The following is a 22,986-nucleotide window of genomic DNA, read 5'->3' as shown; positions in this document are numbered from 1 at the left end:
GACAGCCACATGCTGTATTTTATAACAATCATTTCACTACTGTAGATGAACAAATATGTGACCGCTATGGCTGCCAAAACAGAACAGCCACTTTCTGACTGAACAAAAAAATGTATGTGGATTAGTGGTCCTTTCCAGAGGCAGAGTACAGCCGAGATGTGACAACAAAACAGCAGGCAAAGTGCGCAACGTCCACAAAAATAAACAAAGATAATCAATCCCATGCCCCATCTCACCCCCTCTGCCTCTTTCTCTTGGAGCCCACCATCATTGCTCTCTCCCACACACAACCCATCCCTCTCTCCTTGTTCGCCAGCCGTCCACAGAAGACGTGGCCTCCATGATAAGCACGCACCTGGACTGTTGACGGACTCCTCAGCTGTCATTTGCATGAGCAAGGCCACCTGCTGCCGTTCAGAGAGGGGGTACCCGGCCCGGATCCCTGGCATCCCCATTCCAAACGGCAAACCCGCCTTCCGGGTGTTGGTTGGCTCCTTTTTAACGCGCTTCCGCTCTGGACCTGGTTTCTCTGCAACGACAGTGAGAGGAGAGAAGCAACGTTAATTTCATTGGGCTGCGTAGACGCACATGTATTCATGCACTTAGAGTCACCTTCATTCATATCCTGGAGTAGAGGTCTGGTGTCTAAAACTTAAGGGAACAGATTATTCTGCAGTTAGGGCCCTGAGGCTCTGGAACAGAGGAAATCAGGTCGGCGGAGTCAGTGATCTCCTTTAAGTCCCTTCTTAAAAAGGGGGGAAAAGACAGCTAGTTTCCATGCCTAACGTCCAAATAAACCTCATAAAAATTGTTTTTTAAACATACTTGTATATACATGTATATGTAGCCTGGTATGCCAGAGTTGGTGGTAGCAGGGGCTGACTTGTGTTATTACCCAGCTGCTCCTGAAGAAGGGAGGAGCCAACACTCAGCGTGTTTATGTCTGTCTGTCTCATAGCCAATCAGTCCAAATCCAGAAGAGAGGACAGAGGGTGGGACTTGGCAGACCCACGGTTATTACGAAATAGTTGGTTTACATTTCAATTCAACGTGGCCTTGCCAAGGTCGCCACATGCCTGCCTGCTCGGCTTACTGGAGACACTGTGCTGCTGGACAAAAGCAGCTGCTCCACAAAGACACACCCAGCAATTATTTTCAGTGGCAACATACCATCTGATGACCCTTATGGAGGGCAAAGCTACACATGACTGTAACGCTTCATAACTGAGAGACAAGCAAGAAAACGATATACACATTAAAGACTCCTTCCCAAAAAGAGGAATGGGAACAGCAAATGTCAAATGTGCATGCACAGACACGACCGTAGACTTGTAAATGTGTCCAAGTCTAATTCCTTCGAGACCTATCTCGTTCCAAGACTGGCTGCATTGCTCAAGGCCACAAACACACAAGTAAACAAGGCAAGAAGGAAGCATGCCGGCTGACGCTTCCGCTGGTTAAAGGCTTTCCAGGAAAAGATTTTTCCAGTCACAAGTACAGAGCTGATGAACTTTCGCTAACATCTGTGAATACTTACAGCTAATGTGCCCCAACCCCTCTTTGATACACTCTCACGTTTTCAAAGCATTTGCCATTAAGACACATTCCTTCAGCTAGAACTTTAACAGCTGGAACCACAGAAGAAGTCCAAACATGTTTTTTTGAGCAATAGACCAGAGAAAGTGCTAGGCTAGCGATTCCAGGCTACGTTTACAAGACTGGGAACCAGGAAGGCAGTTATTACCCAGATGCACCCATGTAGAGGACTGCTACTTAACGACACACAAGACCAAAGTCTCTAATACAAGATTGATCTTCACTGGTCTGCTCATCTCTGACATGGAGCACTTGGAGCAGATATAATCAACGTTTCAAATTCACAACTTGTCAGCACTATCAGCTCGGCATAAAATGACAGATTCTCAAACCAGCAATTGAGAAATGCCTTCACAAATCTGTGGGCTTTTAAATGCTACGGAAAATGGTACATAGCTACAACCAATATTTGTTCCACATGTTTACAAAAGGAAGGGATATTATTTGTCTTTCAAATGATTTGCATTTGGTTTATCACCCTGAGAGTTGAGGGAAAGAGGCATATACAAATTGTAAAGACTGGTTAATTAAACACGACTGTGTCCAACGTAGGCCTGCTATAGCTCATCATCAAGTGATTCAGAAATACGTGTCACATGTGGATTACTGTATTACACAAATGACAAACAATTACACAGCATACTGTGCATGTGTGTGTATTTCTGTTGGGTGTGTATTTAGGGAACACTGCTAGAGCTTTTATGCGTCTCAATAGATGGATATTACTCAGCTTACAGACATTGGCGAAACCGTACTCTCCTTCTACTTGAAACTTGATGAACAAGATAATAAAAAAGGATAATAAAAAGGAAAAGCAGGAACCTGATATTGTAGGCCTCGTCACCCCATGAATAGACTGCCAACCTGAGCCAGGGGAGGAGGCCACAGTAAACATAAATGTCTGGAAATAAGAGAGGTAGATTTTGATATGGCAGGCAGACAATACCACAATGTTAGCTAAAGCCAAAACAAAGAGACAAGGCTCACTTAGCGAATACAACTCCACAACCAGAAGAACCACTCTAACCAGCCAGACCAGGTATGTTTGACCGTAGCACCTTAGAGTGAAACAATGTTCTGTTTAGGGACTAATAAAAACTGCACAAACAGGAAGTCGAGGGAGAAGAGGCAGGAAGTGTCCAACAGGATGTTTGTCAATGCTTTGTATTACGCAAGAGAGACTCATAAAAACACAGTCTGAACACACAGGGTGAATGATGCTCCGGCTGACCTCACCATCTATGATTATATTGCTTTAATCAGTTTTACAGTGAGCGTACTGCTTCTGTCTATCAGTATAGTTCAGAGCCTGTGTGAAAAACAAATATAACCTGCCAGGGGTGAAACATGAGGGGGCTGAAGATCTGTGCAACCCACTCTACGTGGCTCAGCTTGCACCTTGCTTCAACGTTCACAAACTTGACCATCATTACTGTGCCGCGCAACTGACGCAGTGGCAAAGGCCATGTTGCAATGACAATGAATGTTCTAAAATGTTGCAAAGAAATGACAAAGTTATTCAGTGTGTGCACAAGCTACAAAGCCAAAGACTGACTTAGACAAAAACCTCAGCACGCTGACTACATTTCTTTAAACATTTTGGCCTTCTGTACATTCTATGTGGGCATTTTCACATCAAAAAAATATTCTTTACAAAAAGGTGGAAAGTATGACGTAATGTGACACGGTGCAGCAGTAAAGCTGACAGGAAAGCTTGCATCACCTCTTCTGTGACAGCTCATTTTTAATGCCAACTTTTGAATGCATAAAAATAACTAATTAAACTCATTAGCCACAATTATGGTTTGATACAGAGATAAGACATAAAAAAAAGTCGTTAGAAAGAGTCCCAAAATAACCTCATCAAATTGCTTGTCCAGTGCAATTAATTTGGTGTCAAATTTGTTTTGGGGCCGTAATCAAACCGTGTTAAAGTGAATGAAGTGGCAGTGTTTGTCTCACTACTTATAAGAGGATAGCCTTATTTCATTATTTAAAAACATAAAAAAAAGGAAAGATGTAGTTGCTTTCCTATGTACTAGGTACCTAGGTACTTCAGTGTGGCTAGTGTTCTTTACAAAAACTAAAATCACAAGTTGTTTTCACAAGTTAACAGTATCTACAGACTAATCAGCGCTGGCACAGTCTTAACCTGACAAGACTGTACCGTTTATCGCTGAACGCTGTGGATAGTGGGGGAGGAGGATGACCTCAAGAAGGAGGAACGATAATGTCTAGCATCTTCATGAGGAGGTCATGGGAGGCTTGGCAATTCTGTGGAGAATTGAAGTTTTGAGAGCTTGTATTAACTTAACTTGAATGATCCACTGCGTGCCGTGGACGGACAGAACGAGTACACCTTCCTGTCCCTCCTCTAACTCAGTTATGGGTCCCTGTAATGTTTTTAAACGCTAAGCAGGCAACTTGCATGCGCATGATGACTGACCATTTGCTTAGTTTGACCCCTTGACCGCAGACAACAGAGTGTAGCATCGACTCCGATTTCTAGACTCTCATGCAATCGTTTTGGATTTTTCCTTATTTTCCGGCTGGTTTTGTTGATTTCACACGAATCATGGCTAAACGTTGTGCAATGGTGATATTTGTTAACAGGAGAGGTTGGAAGGATAACTATTTTTCTCAGACGTTATGTTTCTATGTGAATTCCTGTGGAGCTAACATTAGTGCATCATTCACCAGCGTTAGCACTGCTATGCTACGCTAGCTAGTGAGGGTATACTGAATGTCTACGCAGACTGCATTTGCTTTTTATTGATTGTCACAATTAATAAAGATACTTGTCTTTACAGGAACAGTGTTGCTCTTTAATGTCATTGCCTTCTGTCTCGATTGCTTGGTGATGTGGCAGTTCACGTTTACACTGTGATCTGTAACTTTAGCTTCTATCTTTATCTTTTAAACCTGTTTTTGCTTCTGAATCAGTTTGACTTACTGGATATATCCTTTAAATGTATATCTGAGATCCTTCTGTCGACTTCTCTGAAAGTACTTCTTTGTTTTTCCAAAAGTAGCGTTGATGACTCCATGGTAGCTCTAACAGCTTAACAGAGGGGGGGAGGGGAGGGGGCCTGCCAGTATAGGCCAAGTTCAAGCTAGAGTTGATCTTTCAGATATATTTGGTATTCCTCTGAAGACAATGTCCAACGCTACATTTTAAGAAAGCCAAATATGGAGGAAACTGATTGGATAGCATTTAAGAGCTACACTTCAGTCTGTGGCGTCAGCTTTTAAACTGGGACAATCGCTTGACTTCATATTCATTTATTTTTTTTATTGTCAAGCAATCTGCAGTCTAACATATTAGCATATAAAACACAATACCAGCAAATTTCTTCAAATACTCTTTGGTCTAAATTGACATCCCCTTTTTAGCAGACTTAAGCATTTTACATTCTTCTTCTCCAAATGTTAACTTTCAATTATGTCCCAGTAGCTACTAAAACAAGGGCTAAATTAAGTATAAGCGTTTACCTAGGCTATACACACACACACACACACACACACACACACACACACACACACACACACACACACACACACACCAACCTTTTGGTTCTAAAATTCATTACTTTTGTAATGTTTATGCCCAGTGTCCACACTTTCATTTCTGAATTTTTGTTTTTGTTTTCAAACGCCGTTTTTAAAAGAAAACTTAGGATGAAGCCTTAGTTTGAGCCAATAACTTGGTTGCAAAATATTTTGGTATATGATACCATTCCCCATTGTCACCTCCATCAGCTCAAGCCACAGAGGAATGAGAGTTGATAATGGAGCATGGTTGAATGTGGGGGGAGAGCTGTGACGTGTTGGGTGTTACATTTTGCAAAGGGGCTAGACACTGACCCAGCAGGGTCAGAGCTGGAATGGCCATGCAACAAAGTCAGACTATAAAACCCATATATGCAGAAACAACTCAATACAGAGAGGAGAAAGGAGAATTATTAGGCTAGCCATCGCTAAGATAAAACAACAAGATAAGGCAACTTGATTGTGTAAACTGTGAGAATTGTGTAGTGGCTTGAGCTCTGGAAACAGCCTGGCTTCTACAGTTTGTAAACATAATACACTATTAAGAGACGGTTAATAATATGTTGCACACAGAGAGTTAAGAGTTGAGGGCTGAAAGACCATATAGCTCCACTCATAAGAGCTCAAGCTATCAGCATACGCAGAGACTGTCTAGCTATTGTTCTTCAGGGGAGAGCTCACACACCCCCTTTCTGGGGGGGCTGCAGTAAACCTGTATCTTGGAGAAGCTAAAAAGAAAAAAAGCCTAAAACAGCAAACGTGAATAATATAAAACCAGCTCATGAGATAAATAATATGATATACAACAAGCATGTACACTTCCCCAAGAAACAATACACTACATAATCTTACTACAGTAAAATAATCTTGCAAAAAGGTAAGGACAGGTACACAAACACAACAGATATTCAAGAGTGACAGTCAAAGTAGTAATGAGTAAACAAATTACAGCTTCTCAAACAAACATTCCCTTCAGTTACGCAGCAATTACACACAACTCCATGTGTCTTCATAATACTAGTCCAATCTTTCTAGAACCAAAACCATAATAATCATCTGTTGCAACAGGCATGCTTTTAGCTCGCCACTCCTTTTTCAAGTGTAATCATCGGACATAAACCAATAAAGCGACGCAGCCAGCATGGAAGATGAAGGCGGTTTCCAAAGCCTCTGTGATGGACCATCATCAACAAACCAAATCATGAACCCAAAGTCAAACAAGCAGGAGCAGTAGTCCTTCTCTCCGTAATTAAAGAAAACACAAAGCCGGAACCTTATCAAAAGCCAGACCTGGTCAGTCCAGTGCACTACACAAATTCCCACTCAATTGGATCATGATTATGTGTGGTCTTCAGGATGCAATTGCAGGAACAATTTCCTTGGTTCCTACACAAACTCACCGCTAACTTGAAGCTCGAGCTAGGAGCCCATTCACCTCACAAAGCCCTGCCCCTCTTTTCACAAAGCACACCTAACTACTTCCTGCAAGCTTGAGTGGATGTGATGTAATAACTCCCATTTGATTACCCCTTCAAAGTCACATGTAGTAGAAGCAAAGCAAACGCATCCCAATATGCTCCCACCTGAGTCAGAATCTTTCTGGTCTCCATTAGCTCCAGCAGTAAATGGCAGCTTCCTTTTAGGGGCCTTTTCTTTCATCTCTTTGACCCCATCACTGCGATCCAATTTGGGAGTCTTATTTGATAACACTTTATCCTGTGAAAGAGACAAACCAGAACACAAAGGAAACTTTAGATGACATGGTTCAGATTTGACAGCCTTAATCAGAATGAAGAACAAAAAGGGGTGTAATTTAAACATCTACATTTTTTTTAGTAGACAGAGTGAAAGAGAAGTTAAAAAGAGACATATACACATATATACGTATATACGTATATACATACATACATACATACATACATACATACATAGAACAGTCATATATGAGCTAGCTGTGGATCCTGCTGCTGTAATTGGTGCCGTTCACTGCCCTGACTCTTTCAGCCATTATGGGCTTCACAGAGCAAAACTTTTCCATTTAGATTCTTCCTAGATTCCAGAGCAAAGAGTCTGGCCCAGGGAGAGGAGGCTAAGCTGACGCCGACTCGGCTCTGTGGTCTACAGCTGCTGGAAACCATCACAAACCCAAGTGTATCTGCTATCAACAGATGTGAATACTTGTGTTTCTGTGTTGTATTGGGATCTGATAGTAGCTTGCTTACCCTGACAAGAGGCTTCACAGCAGTTAATAGCTGAGAAGACGCAGAAAAAGTCTGGAATTGTTTATCATGAATTCTTGTAGGGTTACAATTACATATTTTATTATGAATATCATCATGTTTTTAATCAATTAATTGACCATACGTAACAATGAGAAAGAACAACAAATACTAATTAAGAAGGTATCAGTCGCAATTGTTCAGTATTAATTGTTAATCAGTAAATTAATATTAACTAAATAATTGTGTGGTTGAGTCGGAAGAAGTGAGTGAAAGCCAGAAGGTTCAGTGAATGACAGAATGGAAGTATCACAGCAGCACAGCCACAGAGGTCAATACACAAAAACAAATACATATACCCTTATATAAACCACTGTCTGACAATACACAACATTAGGGAAACCGGTCAAAGCAAAGCTGTAATACAGGCCATATTATCTTAAATCAAAGATGACACAGGAAACTAATTTCAAATTAGTCACTCATTTAATGTAAATCTTTACCCAAATCAATTACCAATCAAAGTTTGTATTTTCTACTGATCTATTTGTCATGCAGAGTAAATGCATCCCCCTTGTATTCAGTAGTCAATCCTGGAGTATTTCAAGTAAAGACTGTGCTTGTAAAATACAGTTGACACCATCTTTAGAAATAAACATGACAGGATAAAGCACTCAGTGAATTTACACTAGCCATGGATTCACTCGGTTGTGAATTCCTGATATATTCGTCAAACTGCTAAGTCCAAAAATGTATTGTGATATAAAGTCAAGGTGTTCAGTATGCTTCATGTACAGAGGGCTTACGGTCTCATAGTGGAGATGCAGGGGCAGGTAAAATGTGATGTTCAGGACACTCATTTATTTCCTTAAATGTCTCTGTCCTACCTTCTGTCCCCTACTCATCGCTCTCTATCTTCAGGGCAGGTTTTCCATTACGTGTCGACTCTTTGAACTCCTCCCCCTGCCCTGCCCCAGTCATAAGACTATGATGTCATGGTACAGTAGAGACAAACAGTGTCAGCTACAGTTAGCTGATCTCGCCAACTCGCTCTCCCTTCCTCTCTCTGTCTGTATCTCCGCTGAGTGACAAAAAGGCTTTTTAACAAGAGAGCCTGCAATTCATGCAAAAGCATGAGGTACACATCCGGGCAAGAGCAGAAGCTACAGTCATTTTAAGTGGGGGAAATAAGACGCAACTGATTGATTTCTTTAAGAGAAGACAAAATAATACAACAGCAAATATAAAGCTTAATAAATAAGTCGATTTCCAGAGTTAGACTGGATTATTTTTTTCTTTAGTTAAATTCAAAGAAAGCTTTGACGGGAGACTTTCCTCACATCTGCCTTCACAAGACACTCTGTTTGATGGTCTCTTAGCAATGCCTGCTCTTTTCGCCTCCCTCCGATTTCCACCCTCCCCTGTGCGCTTCATTCCCTGCCTGACTCCTCTCCTCCCTCCATGCCAGAGTCTGATGCAATCCTTTGCAGAGGGTTGTAAATCCATGCCAAGCTGTATATCTCTTCTTTTCGCCTCTAGTCGCTGCTCCTGGTAGCTGAACAGTTGGCACACACCATGACATCATCAAGCTGCGTCCGACACTTTATTCCACTGCAAACACCATGACTGTAACCGTGTCAAACTCGGAGGACGCTGCCTTCACAGCCTGTATTTCAGGGTTGGGCTGCAACTAACGATTATTTTAATAATTGATTAATCGGTTGATTATTTTTTCGATTAATTGATGAATCGAATATAAAAAAGCAAAAAAACATTCATTTTCAACCCTTTGTTCAAAAACAGAAGTGACAGTGCAAATTCACAGCGCAAAACATGTTCAGAAAGCACAAACAGGTTGCTCCTTGAGCATCCCCGAGCTGTTAATTAAACAAATTAGATTAAAATGGACTAACACTAAAAACATACACATGTACGCTTTACATCTGCCTTTTTACTGTAATTGATCTCCTTGGAGCAGAGGCTGCTTTAGCATGCCCTGCTTTATCAATATGTATGAAACACTGGGACAGTGGGAAGCTGTACTGCTCCTCTCACGTCTGTTTTGACCAAAACCTCCAGGCCCAGCTCCACCTCATCTCAGCTCTGCATCAAGCTGCGCTGCATATAGAGTCCTCTTCCTTAAACTATTTCATTCTGGGCCTCTTACGACCACGAAATGACGTTGTTGGCTAAGCCCAACTACGTGATTTGATTCAGTCTACTTTGAGTAAAAAAAAAAACCTGCAGCCAGATCCGCCGGTGTGCCGATTTAACGTTAACGAGTGACAGCGTGAACTGAACCAGACCGGGGGGTGACGGCATGTTTCACCACGTTACGGTTTTTTACAAGCAAGACTGAACTGTAACGGAACATAACGTAACTATAACTTCAATACACAACCCAAACACGTTAGCTAACATGATAGCAAGCTGACTAGCTTCCATTAAAAACAAGTTTGAGTGAAATGAAGCCGCTGTAGACGTCTTAACGCTGGTTGGCCAAGACTCAACACGTCACATCCAAGATGTTCTATTTTTGCTAAGATCACGACTTCAGCGTTTCTCAGTCTCACTCCAATCTCAGACACGCTGGCGGCTCTTTTTTTTCTCCGCGACTTTATGACTGCCATAACAATCGCGCGACACAACGAATCGATAATGAAATTCGTTGCCAACACTTTTGCTAATTGATTTTTATCGATTCGTTGTTGCAGCCCTATTTCAAGATATTTTTAACAGGCCAACAACGCTGTCCAATTCCAAAAGGTGCCTCTGAATCTGGCTAAGAAATTCAGAATTCAGCCGATAATGCCTGAATCTCAAAGACAAACACTGTATCATTCGCGGTAGTGTCCAAAGATATGCAAGAGTCAATTGTTTTTTGAACATTAAGGTAATCCTGGTGAAACTAGGATACAGTAACTACACTTTATTTACAAGGAATTTTAAATATATATGTTTCAATGTGGAGGCATGTTTGTTAATGGCTCAACTTTCTAGTTCTGGAAACTGAAAAACATTGCACCAAGGGACAAACCCAGCAAGCTCAACCACACAACTTCGCCTCATTGACCTAAACATCACCGACACTGGGAAACTCCCATAAAGCTTGACTCCACCAAAGACAGGTCAAGAGAGTGGGATCAACCACAGAACAGCATCATTGAAATTGGTCTACATTCAAGCATCACACTGAAGGAAATTTAGGAGGGACAGATACGTTCTATTGTATGCCTTATTCCCAGGCCTTCTGGTTGAGAACGCTATTTTCTTATATATTTTAGCCTACGTTTCCACCGCCTGAGAGGCCTTCCAAGGTTTTTAAATTGTTGATCAGATGTGGTGGTTTAGTGTCAACTTTCAAGGACAAACAGCAGTTGAAATTGGGATTACATGTTGTATACAAACATTTGGCTAGTGTGTGTCTGTAGGTTTTTCAGTCTTACCTTCTTCCCACCCTGCTTTTCCACCATGTCGGTGTTGAGTGGGAAGTGGTCCAGCTGGGGGTTTTTAGATCCCCCACCTTTGGGCATCGTTCAGCTCTCCCCACGCCAAGCTTCATTCACGCTGCCATTGCATCGTCATCAACCGTCTGGTACAAAGGGAAAGAAAAAAACAGTGACGGTGGGGGAGGTTAGCAACTGGCCACTACATTTCTTTGAAAACACATTTACACACTGCCAGACGATGCAGCCATTAGCGGCACATCAAGCACTCTATTTTCAACCATTACAACCTGATCTGAAAGAGCAGTAGAGGGGGAGGACATCAGGCTGAGTTGCAGCTGTGGGAGGCAGAAAAAGCTTATCTGTTCTCCAGTCTGAACCCAAATACCGTAAAACATGCTTGGTAGTATCTGCATATTTTAAAGCAAAAGAAACTGCAATCCCTTCAAAACAGTAGAGGCACACCATTGAACATGCTGCAACTAAAGCAGTCACATACTGGAGTTTAGATATGACACAAGGACGGGCCATGTAAGATATTGCATAACCCCAATGTTGTGTGATACTGAGAGCTAGGAACAGCTGAGGAATTTCATCAGGAACGTGACTGGCACGTCTCAACAAAAACCCAAACAGCTACTTACCGCCATAGCTAGCCACCCCTTGTAATTGTGGGCGTTACCCTGTTCTCATTCATGGCATCCCGACCACAAACAGTTAAGGATCATTGCCTTCTTACAACCAGAAACCTATCTGTTATGGGTGATTAGTTTCATCATGAACTTATTGAATAGAGAGCTCTGTGCAAGTACACAATAACAACCCCTTGCCTTTGTGAAAAGAGGCCTTCTGCACCACAGGGCCATGGATTAATCATACATTCCATCCCTCAATTCTCTCCTCCATAATGCACTTTTTTTCTAAGTGCGTCCAAGTATGATCATCCTTGTGACTGAGTGAGTGACCAGATGAGACCATGGCTGCATCCCCCCACACACTTTGAGACACTGGCAATCCTATCTTTCCTGGCGCCACTTCCATCTCCACTCCCATCCCCCATCCCTTCCTTCTGCAGTTATCCTATTCAAAGGTTGCTATTTATATCCCTCCAGTCAAGTCAAGACAGCCAGCCAGCCAACCAGAGAGGCACAGAGCTACAGAGGATGCAGTGCTCCCTTTTTTTTACTGGTGTATGGAAAGAGACATGAGCAAACACAGCAAACCACAGCCCCTTCCTCCCTCCTCTGGCTCATTGCTACTGCCTCTTTGCTCCTGCTATGCCTTCGCTTCGACCTCCCCAAGACTCCCACCTCTCAGCACACCAAACAAAGCGACAGGAAGGTTGACTACTCTCAGAAATAAACAAACCTAGCGCACACGCACACACGCACACACGCGCACACGCACACGCGCACACGCACACACACACACACACACACACACACACACACACACACACACACACACACACACAAAACTGGGTCAGCTGGACTTCTCGAACAACAATCTCTGCACTATTTTGGGACTACGATGATTGGCACTTATAGAACATTCAGCTGACAAAGCGCAAGAAAATTATGTTTGCAAGCGAGTAGTCACACAAGAGGAGAGGAAAGCCGGTTCAAAACCACAGGCCCCATTTCCTTTGTAATTTCATCCCAATCAAAATATACATAACATCTGTTAACATTGTGAGTTTCTGGGAGTGAGTCAAGTGTTCTTGCCACTAAACAGTTGATTAATTCCATATGTGTATTTGTTTGCGAGCGTATACACAAAAGTAACACAGTCTATGAAAACTAAGTTTATCTACATTATCATATTGTTTGACATTATTCTACTAATTATACTTTGTGCCTTTACAAGGTTATGTGTCATGAAATAAAGGCTGGGCTGTCCTTTCTATGTTCATATCATCCAATCATTTACAACAACAACAAACAAACAAAAATCACCGACGGTGCCGTGGCTCATCCTCTGACAGCGTTTGGCAAGAAATACAGTTAAAGTTACGCGCGTAAGCATTTAAAAGAGTGTGAACATTTTATCTACAATATCTAAACACTTGACATAATCTATCTGCTGTCATTACTGTCTCAAACAACGGCTCCTTTTACAAGTGTGACACTATCACAACATCGTGTTCCGTTTAACGTCCGGCTATCATCTTCTCTTTAATATCACAATCCAATCCAATCCATAAATAGGGCTGTTTCAAATAGCTCAACACATTGACGTTTTATTTTATTTATTAAGGATCCCCATTAGTCTACACCGTAGTGAAGACTATTCTTCCTGGGGTCCAGGCAAAAGCATTACAATACAAATCATACAATGCAGAACAGCCTGATCAATCAAACAAAAACACAGACATAGGAACAACATTTACGTTCAAAGAAAAATAATAAAAATGCCTAAATACCTAAAGTAACCTAATCTACACTAATTTCCTTTCTGATTATTGCTGCCTTAAGTTTCCTTTTAAAATCACATTTATTTCTTGTTCGAGTCAGATATGAGGGGAGCACATTCCAGTATGCAATGGCTCTGTACATTACTGTTCTCTTAAGTGCATTGGTTTTGGGTAGAGGAAGAGTAAAGTGACCCCTTAGTGCCTGTCTGATATTATAACCATGTCTCTCATTTGCATGTGATAGCTGTAAAGACAAACTGACTTTTCTGTGAGGAATACACAGTATTTAAAAACAGAATTAGTCTGCATGCCAGTCTTTCATCCACCATCATCCATGACAGCTTAGCATGCATAGCATCCACACTACTCCTGACAGAGCAGTGAAGTGCTCGTCTTGCCGCTCTGTTCTGAGCAAGCTGAAGTTTACTAATTTCTTGCTTTGATGCACTAGACCAGATAACAGAACAGTAGTGCAGATTTGACAGAACTAGAGATTGTATAACTAGTCTAATTGTTGTGTTAGTTAGCAGATGAGCACTCATGGATACCATTAATCATTCTCACCACTGTATTATTAATCTGAGTGGACCGTGACAGTGTTTCATCAATAGTGACACCCAGCAGTTTGACTTCCTTAACCTGTTCCAGTAGTACCCTCTAAAGAGAGGCTTAATTTCTGATCTGTCCTGAGAGCATATTTAGAACTTATTACCATGCATTTAGTTTTTAAGACATTCAACTTCAGCTTATTTTCAATGATTCATTCAGAAACCAGATGTAACTTTTATTGAAGCACCTCATTAACATGTTCAATGCTGTCTGACGATACATACATAGTCGTGTCATCTAGGGCTGTGCGGTATACCGGTTCAACGTAGCGGAAATATACTTGCTACGTTAGGTCTACTCATATTTAGTCATTTAAGTGATATATCATGAGGTTATACATAGTGGTGAATCAAAATTCAAAGATCATTCAGGTTTTTTCACATCATGTGAAAAAACTAAAATAACTCTACAACTGTATTTTAAGGTTTAAGTGCTAGAAAAGAACTTCAGCTTTTTTCATTGAATGAATACATACAAATTTCAACTTCAATATTTGTGGTCAATATCAAATATCAATACAAATATAAATTTCAGAGATAACTTAGATCAGTTTGGGTTAAATATTCAAACAGGAGTAGTTTGGTTTAAGATATGAACAACCTATTGGCTATTGTCTGCTGACCATAGCCAAAACACCTAATAACACTTGTGACTTGACCCCAGAAAAAACCCCAGAAGGTTTTAATGTATAATACATGACGTGAGCCCAGTTAGGCCTGGCCATGGAGATGATGACTGCAGAAAGAAGTGAGGAGAGGTGAGCCAGAGAAGCAATCTCTTCCAGATAAAGGACAGGACCCGCCAGTACTATTATCAATTTGGTCTCCCTCCTTTGCATGTACACACATCTTTCTTTTTATGTAGCCTGTTCCTTTCCCTCCTCATCCTCCTGTAGCATCCACTTGATACTCGGAGCCACTCCCTCTGCGGTCAGATAGAGGCCAACACTTCAGCATATTGCAGCATACACCATGCACTGACACACAACACAAGCAAACTTGCATCAGGATGTTACAGTAGCAGCTGACTTGATTTCGGAAATGTAACGTTTAGGGCCGACTTCAAAACGGACAATGTGTAGCCATTTAAAAACCTACATACTAAAATTAAAATCACCCCGTGGCTGTGTCTAACAATATCCCAACTAGTGAAACTGTCGTGTAACATGAGCACTGGCCATTGACAACAAAGGTGAATTCTTCAGTTCAAACAATTTGTGGTACAAGCAGCTATTCAGCTAACTAGCAGGGGCCTCCAGAGTGATTCAATGATGCAATTTCAGTCTTTGTACAATGAGAAGAATTGTTAATGCAGCCATATTTAATAATAGTGCATGTGGTTGTAGATGTATTCCTTTTAAACCCTGGGAAAGTATATTATTGTGCACTATAGAGAGTTCAACATTCATATTATATAAAAAAAATACTGTTACTGTATGGTGTAGCCTCCTGGGATGAATGCACACATGCTATTTTTTTTTTACCAGTGTTAGTCTACAAAAGTGCAACGCATTACAAACCGGCAGGTTCAAGAATACGAATGCTAATTTAGCTCCAGATGTCTGCTGCGGTAAAAAAAATTCAAAACTATGCTCATGGACCAATTTTTTACCATACACATTTTTTGTAGGGCAAGCAAATCTGCTAGAACATGAACTGTTGATTATATACGGGTAAACACCATTCAGCAATGGAAACGCAACAAAGAGATGAAAATTAGTTGTTTACTCCAACTCTGTGCCACTCCTAACTCATGACTCTGGTTGTCCAGCAGAGAAACACACCTTAAATGTTCCATACAAACAGCTGAACAACACAGCAGCTGCATACAGGGATGGGCAAGTTGCTCTCCGTCCGCCTGTCTGTGCTCGTGTTGTGCCCAAATCCCAACGCCTATTGCATCAGATACAAATCACCAGCACACTCCCTGGCAATCAGTCAACTGATCTCGGTGTTGGTTAACAGACATGGCTGACACACAGTAACATAAATGGTGAAGTCGATGTTATAGGGGTCAAAGTGCTCTTTCTGAGGCAATTTTACTCCCTTTGAACGAATACTGCAGGTCCACCCTTATCTTAACTACACAACTATGGGCCTGTCAGAGAATACATGAACAGTAATCTTCATTGCTGCAAATAATAGTGTTCTGTTTATACTCTTTCAAGTCTCTTAAAGCAAAAGTCAAAAAACAGTACATATCCTGTGGAAGCCACTGATAGACAGCTTGTTGTTTTGATTCAGCATCACCCACAGTTGGATATATCGTTAGAGATTTTAGGGAACACAGCAAAAATCTCAACCTTGCTTCGGCAGAGACGTCACATTTCCTTTCCACTGTCATTTACAAATCAAGGTCAACTCTGAAGTCAATTTATTGTAGATTTGAGTGTGACCCGAGTACAAGTTCCTAAATGGATTACCCATGTCAATTTATTTATGGTAACTGGACAAAGGTCAAATGTCATTTGTTGCTGCTTCCAGTTTCCTTCCTCAGTTATGCCTGACTAATTACACAACAAATGTAAGGCTGCAAACATGACTTTACTCCAACCTCTCACTCCAAACAGATTTCTCACCATCACTCTAATAACTGAGTTACCCACATCTTGCCAAAGGCCCGCATCTTTTGAAATTGTACTGAAGGGTGTTATTTTTGTATTGGTCGTGATTATGATGTGGACGTGTATACATACACATGTACACAAACATATATACACACACATATGCATACTCCTGTGCGCATGCACAGAAAGTTGTCTGGTTATTACAACACTAAAAATGGGACCATCTGATCCAGTTTGTGCGTGTGTTTACCCTGCAGCGCCTGTGGCAGGAAAACGGGCTATAGCAGGAAAGCAGCAGATAGCTCGCCTGTTTGGTGTGCAAATAAAGCGGGCCGGGATCGACTGCTGTATCCTGGCAACCAGAGTCCCTGACCTGGGCCTATTCACTTCATTATAAACTTGTGTAGAGAAAGAAGAGGCTGACACATGAACGCATACACACACACACACAAGCACCGAGAGGAAAGATGCATTATGCCAGAATAAAACTGTGTGCTTAGAACATAGAACGTTGTATCAAAGAACAGTGATTATCTGTCCTTCTTTAAGAGGGAGATCAAGCTTCTAGATTAGCTTTTTAAAATGATAAACGATATGCATTTAGTATGCTAGCCTACATGCTAGATACACTATTGTTCCGAGTTTGTATTTTCAGCAAACAAGTGGGTTGAACAAAAAAGGTAAACAGCTCAATATATAATTTATTTTTCTACTTAATAAAAGTTATCGTGGTTAAATGTCAACATGAGCAGCAGGTGACACACAAGGGCATCTGGAAATGACAAACATATATTTGAAATTTGTGCGAGTAGGAGTGGTTGTATTATCCAAAAGGCTCTAGGAGCAGAGAGAGCCAGAAAGCAAAAGAGAGGAGCGAGATGTGGGGAGGAATCCAATCACTTGGTCTGATTTTCTATTCTGAGCACGTTCCCTCTGCCTTACACCTCTCTGTTCCATCCAATAACAGCTCAGTGCTCGCTGCCTGCCTGCCAGTCTGGTAAATCATGCCGTCTTTGCCAGTGACCTCGCAAAGATAGTGGCAGGCATCTGTGTGTGTGTGTGTGTGTGTGTGTGTGTGTGTGTGTGTGTGTGTGTGTGTGTGTGTGTATATATATATATATATATATATATATATATATATATATATATATATATATATATATATATATATATATATATATATATATATATATATACATACATATACACACACGCACACACATACATACATACATAGCTCGGCTGCAGGAGAGGCCAGAGACAATCTAGTGCTTTTTGGCTCTCTCCTCTCAATCCCTCAGCTTCATCAGTGCTCTGACTCATTCTAAATCTCTCTCCCTCTCTCTCCCTCTCTCTCCCTCTCCTCCTCCTCTCTCTCCCTCTCCTCCTCTCTCCCTCTCTCTCCCTCTCCTCCTCTCTCCCTCTCCCAGGCAAAAACCTGACATTGCCACAGCAACGTGCGAGTGCATGCACACGCACATGCATGGAAAGCCTGTTGCCTAGCAACTATGGGATGAGACAGATGCAGGCCTATCAGAGAAGCTAGTGAAAGAGCTGTGAACAGAGAGGGAGAGCGAGAGAGAGAACCTATTGATAGAAGAGTGCTTCTGCATATCAACCTTAAGCAATGAGGATTCAATCACTTTCTGACCTTTGGACCACTGTCTGACCAAACAATGCTGTTTACTCATTCACAGACTGTGCTGACAAACGACATCTAACATAGCTACCACATGGGGCACACAGTTTATAGTCACATTGCATGTGTGAACACCGCAACACTGTCAGGACAAAAATAAGTTGCGCAGTAAAACTGTACTATTCCTGAAAACATTAAACCGGTTTGTGGCAATCACACTATCAAGGCATTAGGGCTGTAGTCAATCAAAAATAAATCTTGTGTCGACTGAAATTCCATCTACTGAGGTTGAAGATTTGATCAATTTTTTTTACGAGAGCCAATCGGTACCGGCAAAATTATGCATTAATCAACCAATCCTGATATGCAAACTGCCAGGACTAAGAGACAATGGCGTAGGGCGCTGTAACACTCTTCAGAGCTCCTCTCAAGGGGAATGGCTACAAAATGACGTACTTCATTGTTGAATAATAGCTTCAGACATGAGCTCTCCCCCCGAAAATAATGGATTGAGAAGAGGTTTTTTTACGTATGCAACACCAACAATAAGCAATATCATCCAATACGTTTGCAGAACTACCACCACTACGACATGCTCAACCCCCCCCCCCCCTCCCCGACAGTTGTTATGCAGGACTGATGTAAAGAACAACAGTGTACATACATACAAGAATGTATGTTGAAGGTGTCCTACTTACCAGCCTATATGCTAAAAGGAGTGAATTAAAAAGGGATGGTTTATTATTATGTATTCAACGCCACTGTTTTCTCTAGCCTATTACTGTAAGTATTGCAGTTCGAAATTGTTGGCGCAGGCTCAGTCTGTGTGGCAGCATGCATGAAGCAACTATCCAGCTCGCCACTTCCAGCCTTCCCCTTCAGCTACACCCACACTGAGCTGCTCACTGAATTTAGATCTCAAGACAGAAACAGTTCTGTAACGACACAAACTTTGAAAAGCAACCGTGAGTGCTAAATATTTGACCGCAATTCATGCCATGTCTTTCTTTACCTTCAATAAATATAGAACCAAGTTCATCAGTTGAGTGTATTTGCTTGCACATTAGCTCTGAATAAATTAAGTCAGGATGCCCCTGCTCGTTCACTGGCCATCTGAAGCGCTATAAAACATGTTTGCTCCAGCATTGCAGGAATGTAAAACAATAAAGCATGTATTGTGTTCTGGAGTAGCTCCTTTCAACAGTTGCACCGTTGCTCCGCCTTGCTGTTCAGTAGGAAAGGTACAGACGGCACTGTCGTCATAGGGAGCCCGTGAAAAGGGACAGTTGGAACAGCGGAACGGGTGTGACGTTTTAATGAAAAGATTTATTTTAATGACAGTTAGCAGCAACCTAGAATGGCAGTGAATTGAAGAGACAACAAAATCCGGGAGCTCCATACCCTCCGAGCAGAGGACGAGATCAGCCAGCAATATAACAGGGACGGTAGGAACGGATGCAAGTTGCTGACCGACGTCTATGTTTTATGTCACACAGACCGATGCCGATGTTGTGTTTAACGTCACGCCTCTTTTGCTCTCATGGTGCCAGCATGCTTTCTGAAAAAAGACACTCAGGCGGCATAATGCTGCCGTGGTTTTGTTCAGTGTGAAAAAGCAAAATTGGCCTTACGGCGGATCTCGTTTGTGGAATCTCTGAGTGAAAGAGCTAGTGACCAGTGGACAAGCTTCTTAGACCAGAAAGAGACAACTTATGCATTCCTGGTTAATGAATGCACTAAATAATGATAATGCAGGGGCAGAAGATGTGTGACTCATTCCACATTAAACAAATAAGCTGTGTAGCATGTCTGACGGTACATAAAACAAACTCAGTGGTTAATGGAAAGGAAAGATTAAGGATGAGAGTGCCTGAATACAGAATACCTCTCTGGCCAAGAGTAATACATTTTGACCCTTCTTACAATAAAAACTAAATCAACTAATGGGTGAATAAATCACCTTCCAAAGACAGCAGAAAACTATTCTTCAATAAAGGATGTTTGAAACGTTTCTGTATCCGATAAATAACTATGACAAATTGTGAGATTGCAGAAATAGATAGTTATTCTGGGAACATAAAACAGTGTTGAGATACTACCAATGCCTTGAATAAAAGTCGATTCATCCTCTTATTCTTGAACATGAAACGTTGGGTTACGTAATGCTCACATGCACTTGCATACATGAATACGCCCGGATCTGTTAAAAAAATGTACTATCGACACATTTGGTACATGGACTTGCATTTATATAGCTCCTTTCTAGTCTTCCGACTACTCATTCACACACATTCATACACTGAGGAAAGAGGCTACCACAGAAGGGGCCACCTGCTCCTCAGGATCTAAACTATGTCTCACACAAATATCTTCCAAATACTGAATAGACAGCATGGATTCAAACTTTTGAACCACAGCAATGTGTATACAAATAATATGTTGGCTAGAATTCACTGAATGAGGACTGCTAATCCACAAGGATGAATAGAGTCATGTTGGGGATGTTGTTTTTGTTGTTGTGACGTGCAGTGGTTGGCGTACACTATAGCATTTGGAGTAGGCCAACAAAATGATGTGTGGGGCAACTACTAATGTGCAAAAGTGTCAGCACTGGTTTCATCAGTCTAATGAGACCAAACACAACTAGGGCTGCAACTAACGATTATTTTAATAATCGATTAATCGGTTGATTATTTTTTCGATTAATTGATGAATCGGATAAAAAAATGTTTTAATCAAAAAAGCGTTCATTTCCAACCCTTTATTCAAAAACAGAAGAGACAGTGCAAAACATCTTCAGAAAGTGCACAAACAGGTTGCTCCTTGAACATCCCTGAGCTGTTAATTAAAGCAACAAAATGGACTAACACTAAAAACATACACATCTATGCTTTACATCTGCCAAATGTGAGCCCTTTTTACTGTAATTGATCCCTCCAGAGGCTGCATTTACATACGCTGCTTTATCAATAGGTATGAAATACTGGGACAGAGGGAAGCTGTACTGAGCATCCTCTTCCTTAAACTCTTTCATTCTGGGTCTCTTATGACCACGACATCACGTTGTTGGCTAAGCCCAACTACGTGATTTGCTTCATTCTACTTTGAGTAAAAAAAAAAAAAAAACCTGCAGCCAGATCCGCCGGTGTGCCGGTTTAACGTTAACGAGTGAAAGTGTGAACTGAACCAGACCGGGGGGGTGACGGCATGTTTCATCACGTTACGTTTTTTTACAAGCAAGTCTGAACTGTAACGGAACATAACGGAACTTTAACGACAATACACAACCCAAACACGTTAGCTAACGCGATAGCAAGCTGACTAGCTTCCATTAAAAACAAGTTTGAGGAACATGAAGATGCTAATTGGCCAAGACTCGACTTGTCAAAGATCTTCTATTTTTGAGAACATCCCAACCTCAGCTTTTCTCGTGTCTCACTCCAATCTCAGAAACGCTAGCCGGCCAGTTGCTCTGCTCCGCTCTTTTTTTTCTTCTCCGCGACTTATTGCCCGGCGTAATAATCGCGCGACACAACGAATCGATAATGAAATTTGTTGCCAAAACTTTTGATAATCGATTTTATCGATTCGTTGTTGTAGCCCTAAACACAACCTTTACAAAAATAATTTTACATGGGTGATCTATGTTGATCAGTGGAGAAAAAGGTTAATTATTTCTGTGACTGAAAGTTGGCGCATGTGAAGCTTTAATAAAAAAAATAGTAAATATATAAAGTGCAATCCTGAATCAGATTATAATATTACTTCAGAAGGTCTAGTTATGCAAACTATTTTCAGTTCACAGTAAATTCTGAAATATATATATGATTTGGTTTTCTAAATCAGAACTGATAACCTTAAAAGTCGTATTTATTCTCATTTCACTTAAAATGCTATACTTAAGCAAAGAGCAATGCTGGGGAATGAGGGAGATGCCATGCATCAGGGGTCCCAGTTCAGATTTGAAGACAGGATATGATGGTTATGTGGTATGTGCTTTAGCTCACTGAGCAATGAGGCCGCCCCATCTGCCCATTATTATAAAGCATGCAACGTGTTACGATGTGCGTGTGATCTCGATCATTATGCTCCGGCAAGAAAGCGAGAGAGAAGATAAATGATTGAATGTGTGTGTGTGTGCCTGCTTGAGAGAACATGAGTGAGCGAGTGTGTGTATGTGTGTGTGTGTGTATGCATCTGTTCAAGTGAGTGTGTATGATAGTAGAATGTGAGGCACGGTGACAGGCTCTACATTAATTAAGGATTACGTGAGGAGGTAAAAATAAATGCAGCGCAGAGGGAGAAAGCCTGGATGGATAATGAACAGCGCGAGAGCGAGGGATGCAAGGGAGGCGCAGAGGGTGGGTATGACCTTTCCACAGATGAGCATCATAATGTCTCAAACACACACAGACGTAAAATTGCCATCATCTAAAGAGCGTCCCGTGTTTGAAGCAGTGTATGCCGTGAAACGCACCAGTTTCATACAAAGGGCCAGATATCTCAGACATGGACAAAGGTTTTGTCCGCTATTTGATCTCCAGACCTTGCATGTTCGTGGACATTATAGTTAAAGAAGTTCTGTTTAAAGGATAATGATCCTGCTCTCAGCAGGTGACAGCCAGTTGTTTTTTTTCTGTACTTTTTCTGACAACTTTACAGTTATTCTGACAACTTTACAGTTACGATAACCGTGTTTCTCACAATAAAATCCCTGATAGGCAGGATGCCATTTTCTTCATATGTATCACTTACTTGGATTACATTGCCTCACCTCATTTTAGAAGGCAGAATCGAAGATCCAAATGAAAACAAAGCCAAAGTGCTACAATCAAGCAAAAGATTAGAATCTGCAGTTACTCCAAATTGTGGCGGATGGTGATTTAAATAATAAGAGACGCGTGCACTGCTACTGGACTTAAAATGATATTGTTTCACGGTAAGCAACA

General features: G+C 41.3%; 1 protein-coding gene across 2 annotated transcripts in view; it reads right to left on the bottom strand.

The window, feature by feature from the left end:
• Positions 1 to 22,986, bottom strand: part of ankrd11 (ankyrin repeat domain 11) — a 101,160-nt gene that overhangs the window by 10,998 nt on the left and 67,176 nt on the right. For both annotated transcript variants that reach the window (XM_079217075.1, XM_079217076.1), the window contains exons 3-5: positions 10,811 to 10,956; positions 6,729 to 6,861; positions 356 to 529 (exon numbers count right to left, since the gene is read on the bottom strand). In XM_079217075.1, coding sequence (XP_079073201.1) covers positions 356 to 529; positions 6,729 to 6,861; positions 10,811 to 10,897 — 394 coding nt within the window. In that variant the 5' untranslated portion in view covers positions 10,898 to 10,956. The remainder of the gene's footprint in view (positions 1 to 355; positions 530 to 6,728; positions 6,862 to 10,810; positions 10,957 to 22,986) is intronic.

This window comes from Taurulus bubalis, assembly GCF_910589615.1.
Source record: "Taurulus bubalis genome assembly, chromosome: 4".
In the NCBI taxonomy this organism is placed as follows: Eukaryota; Metazoa; Chordata; class Actinopteri; order Perciformes; family Cottidae; genus Taurulus; species Taurulus bubalis.
This window is presented reverse-complemented; position numbering and strand designations above follow the sequence as displayed.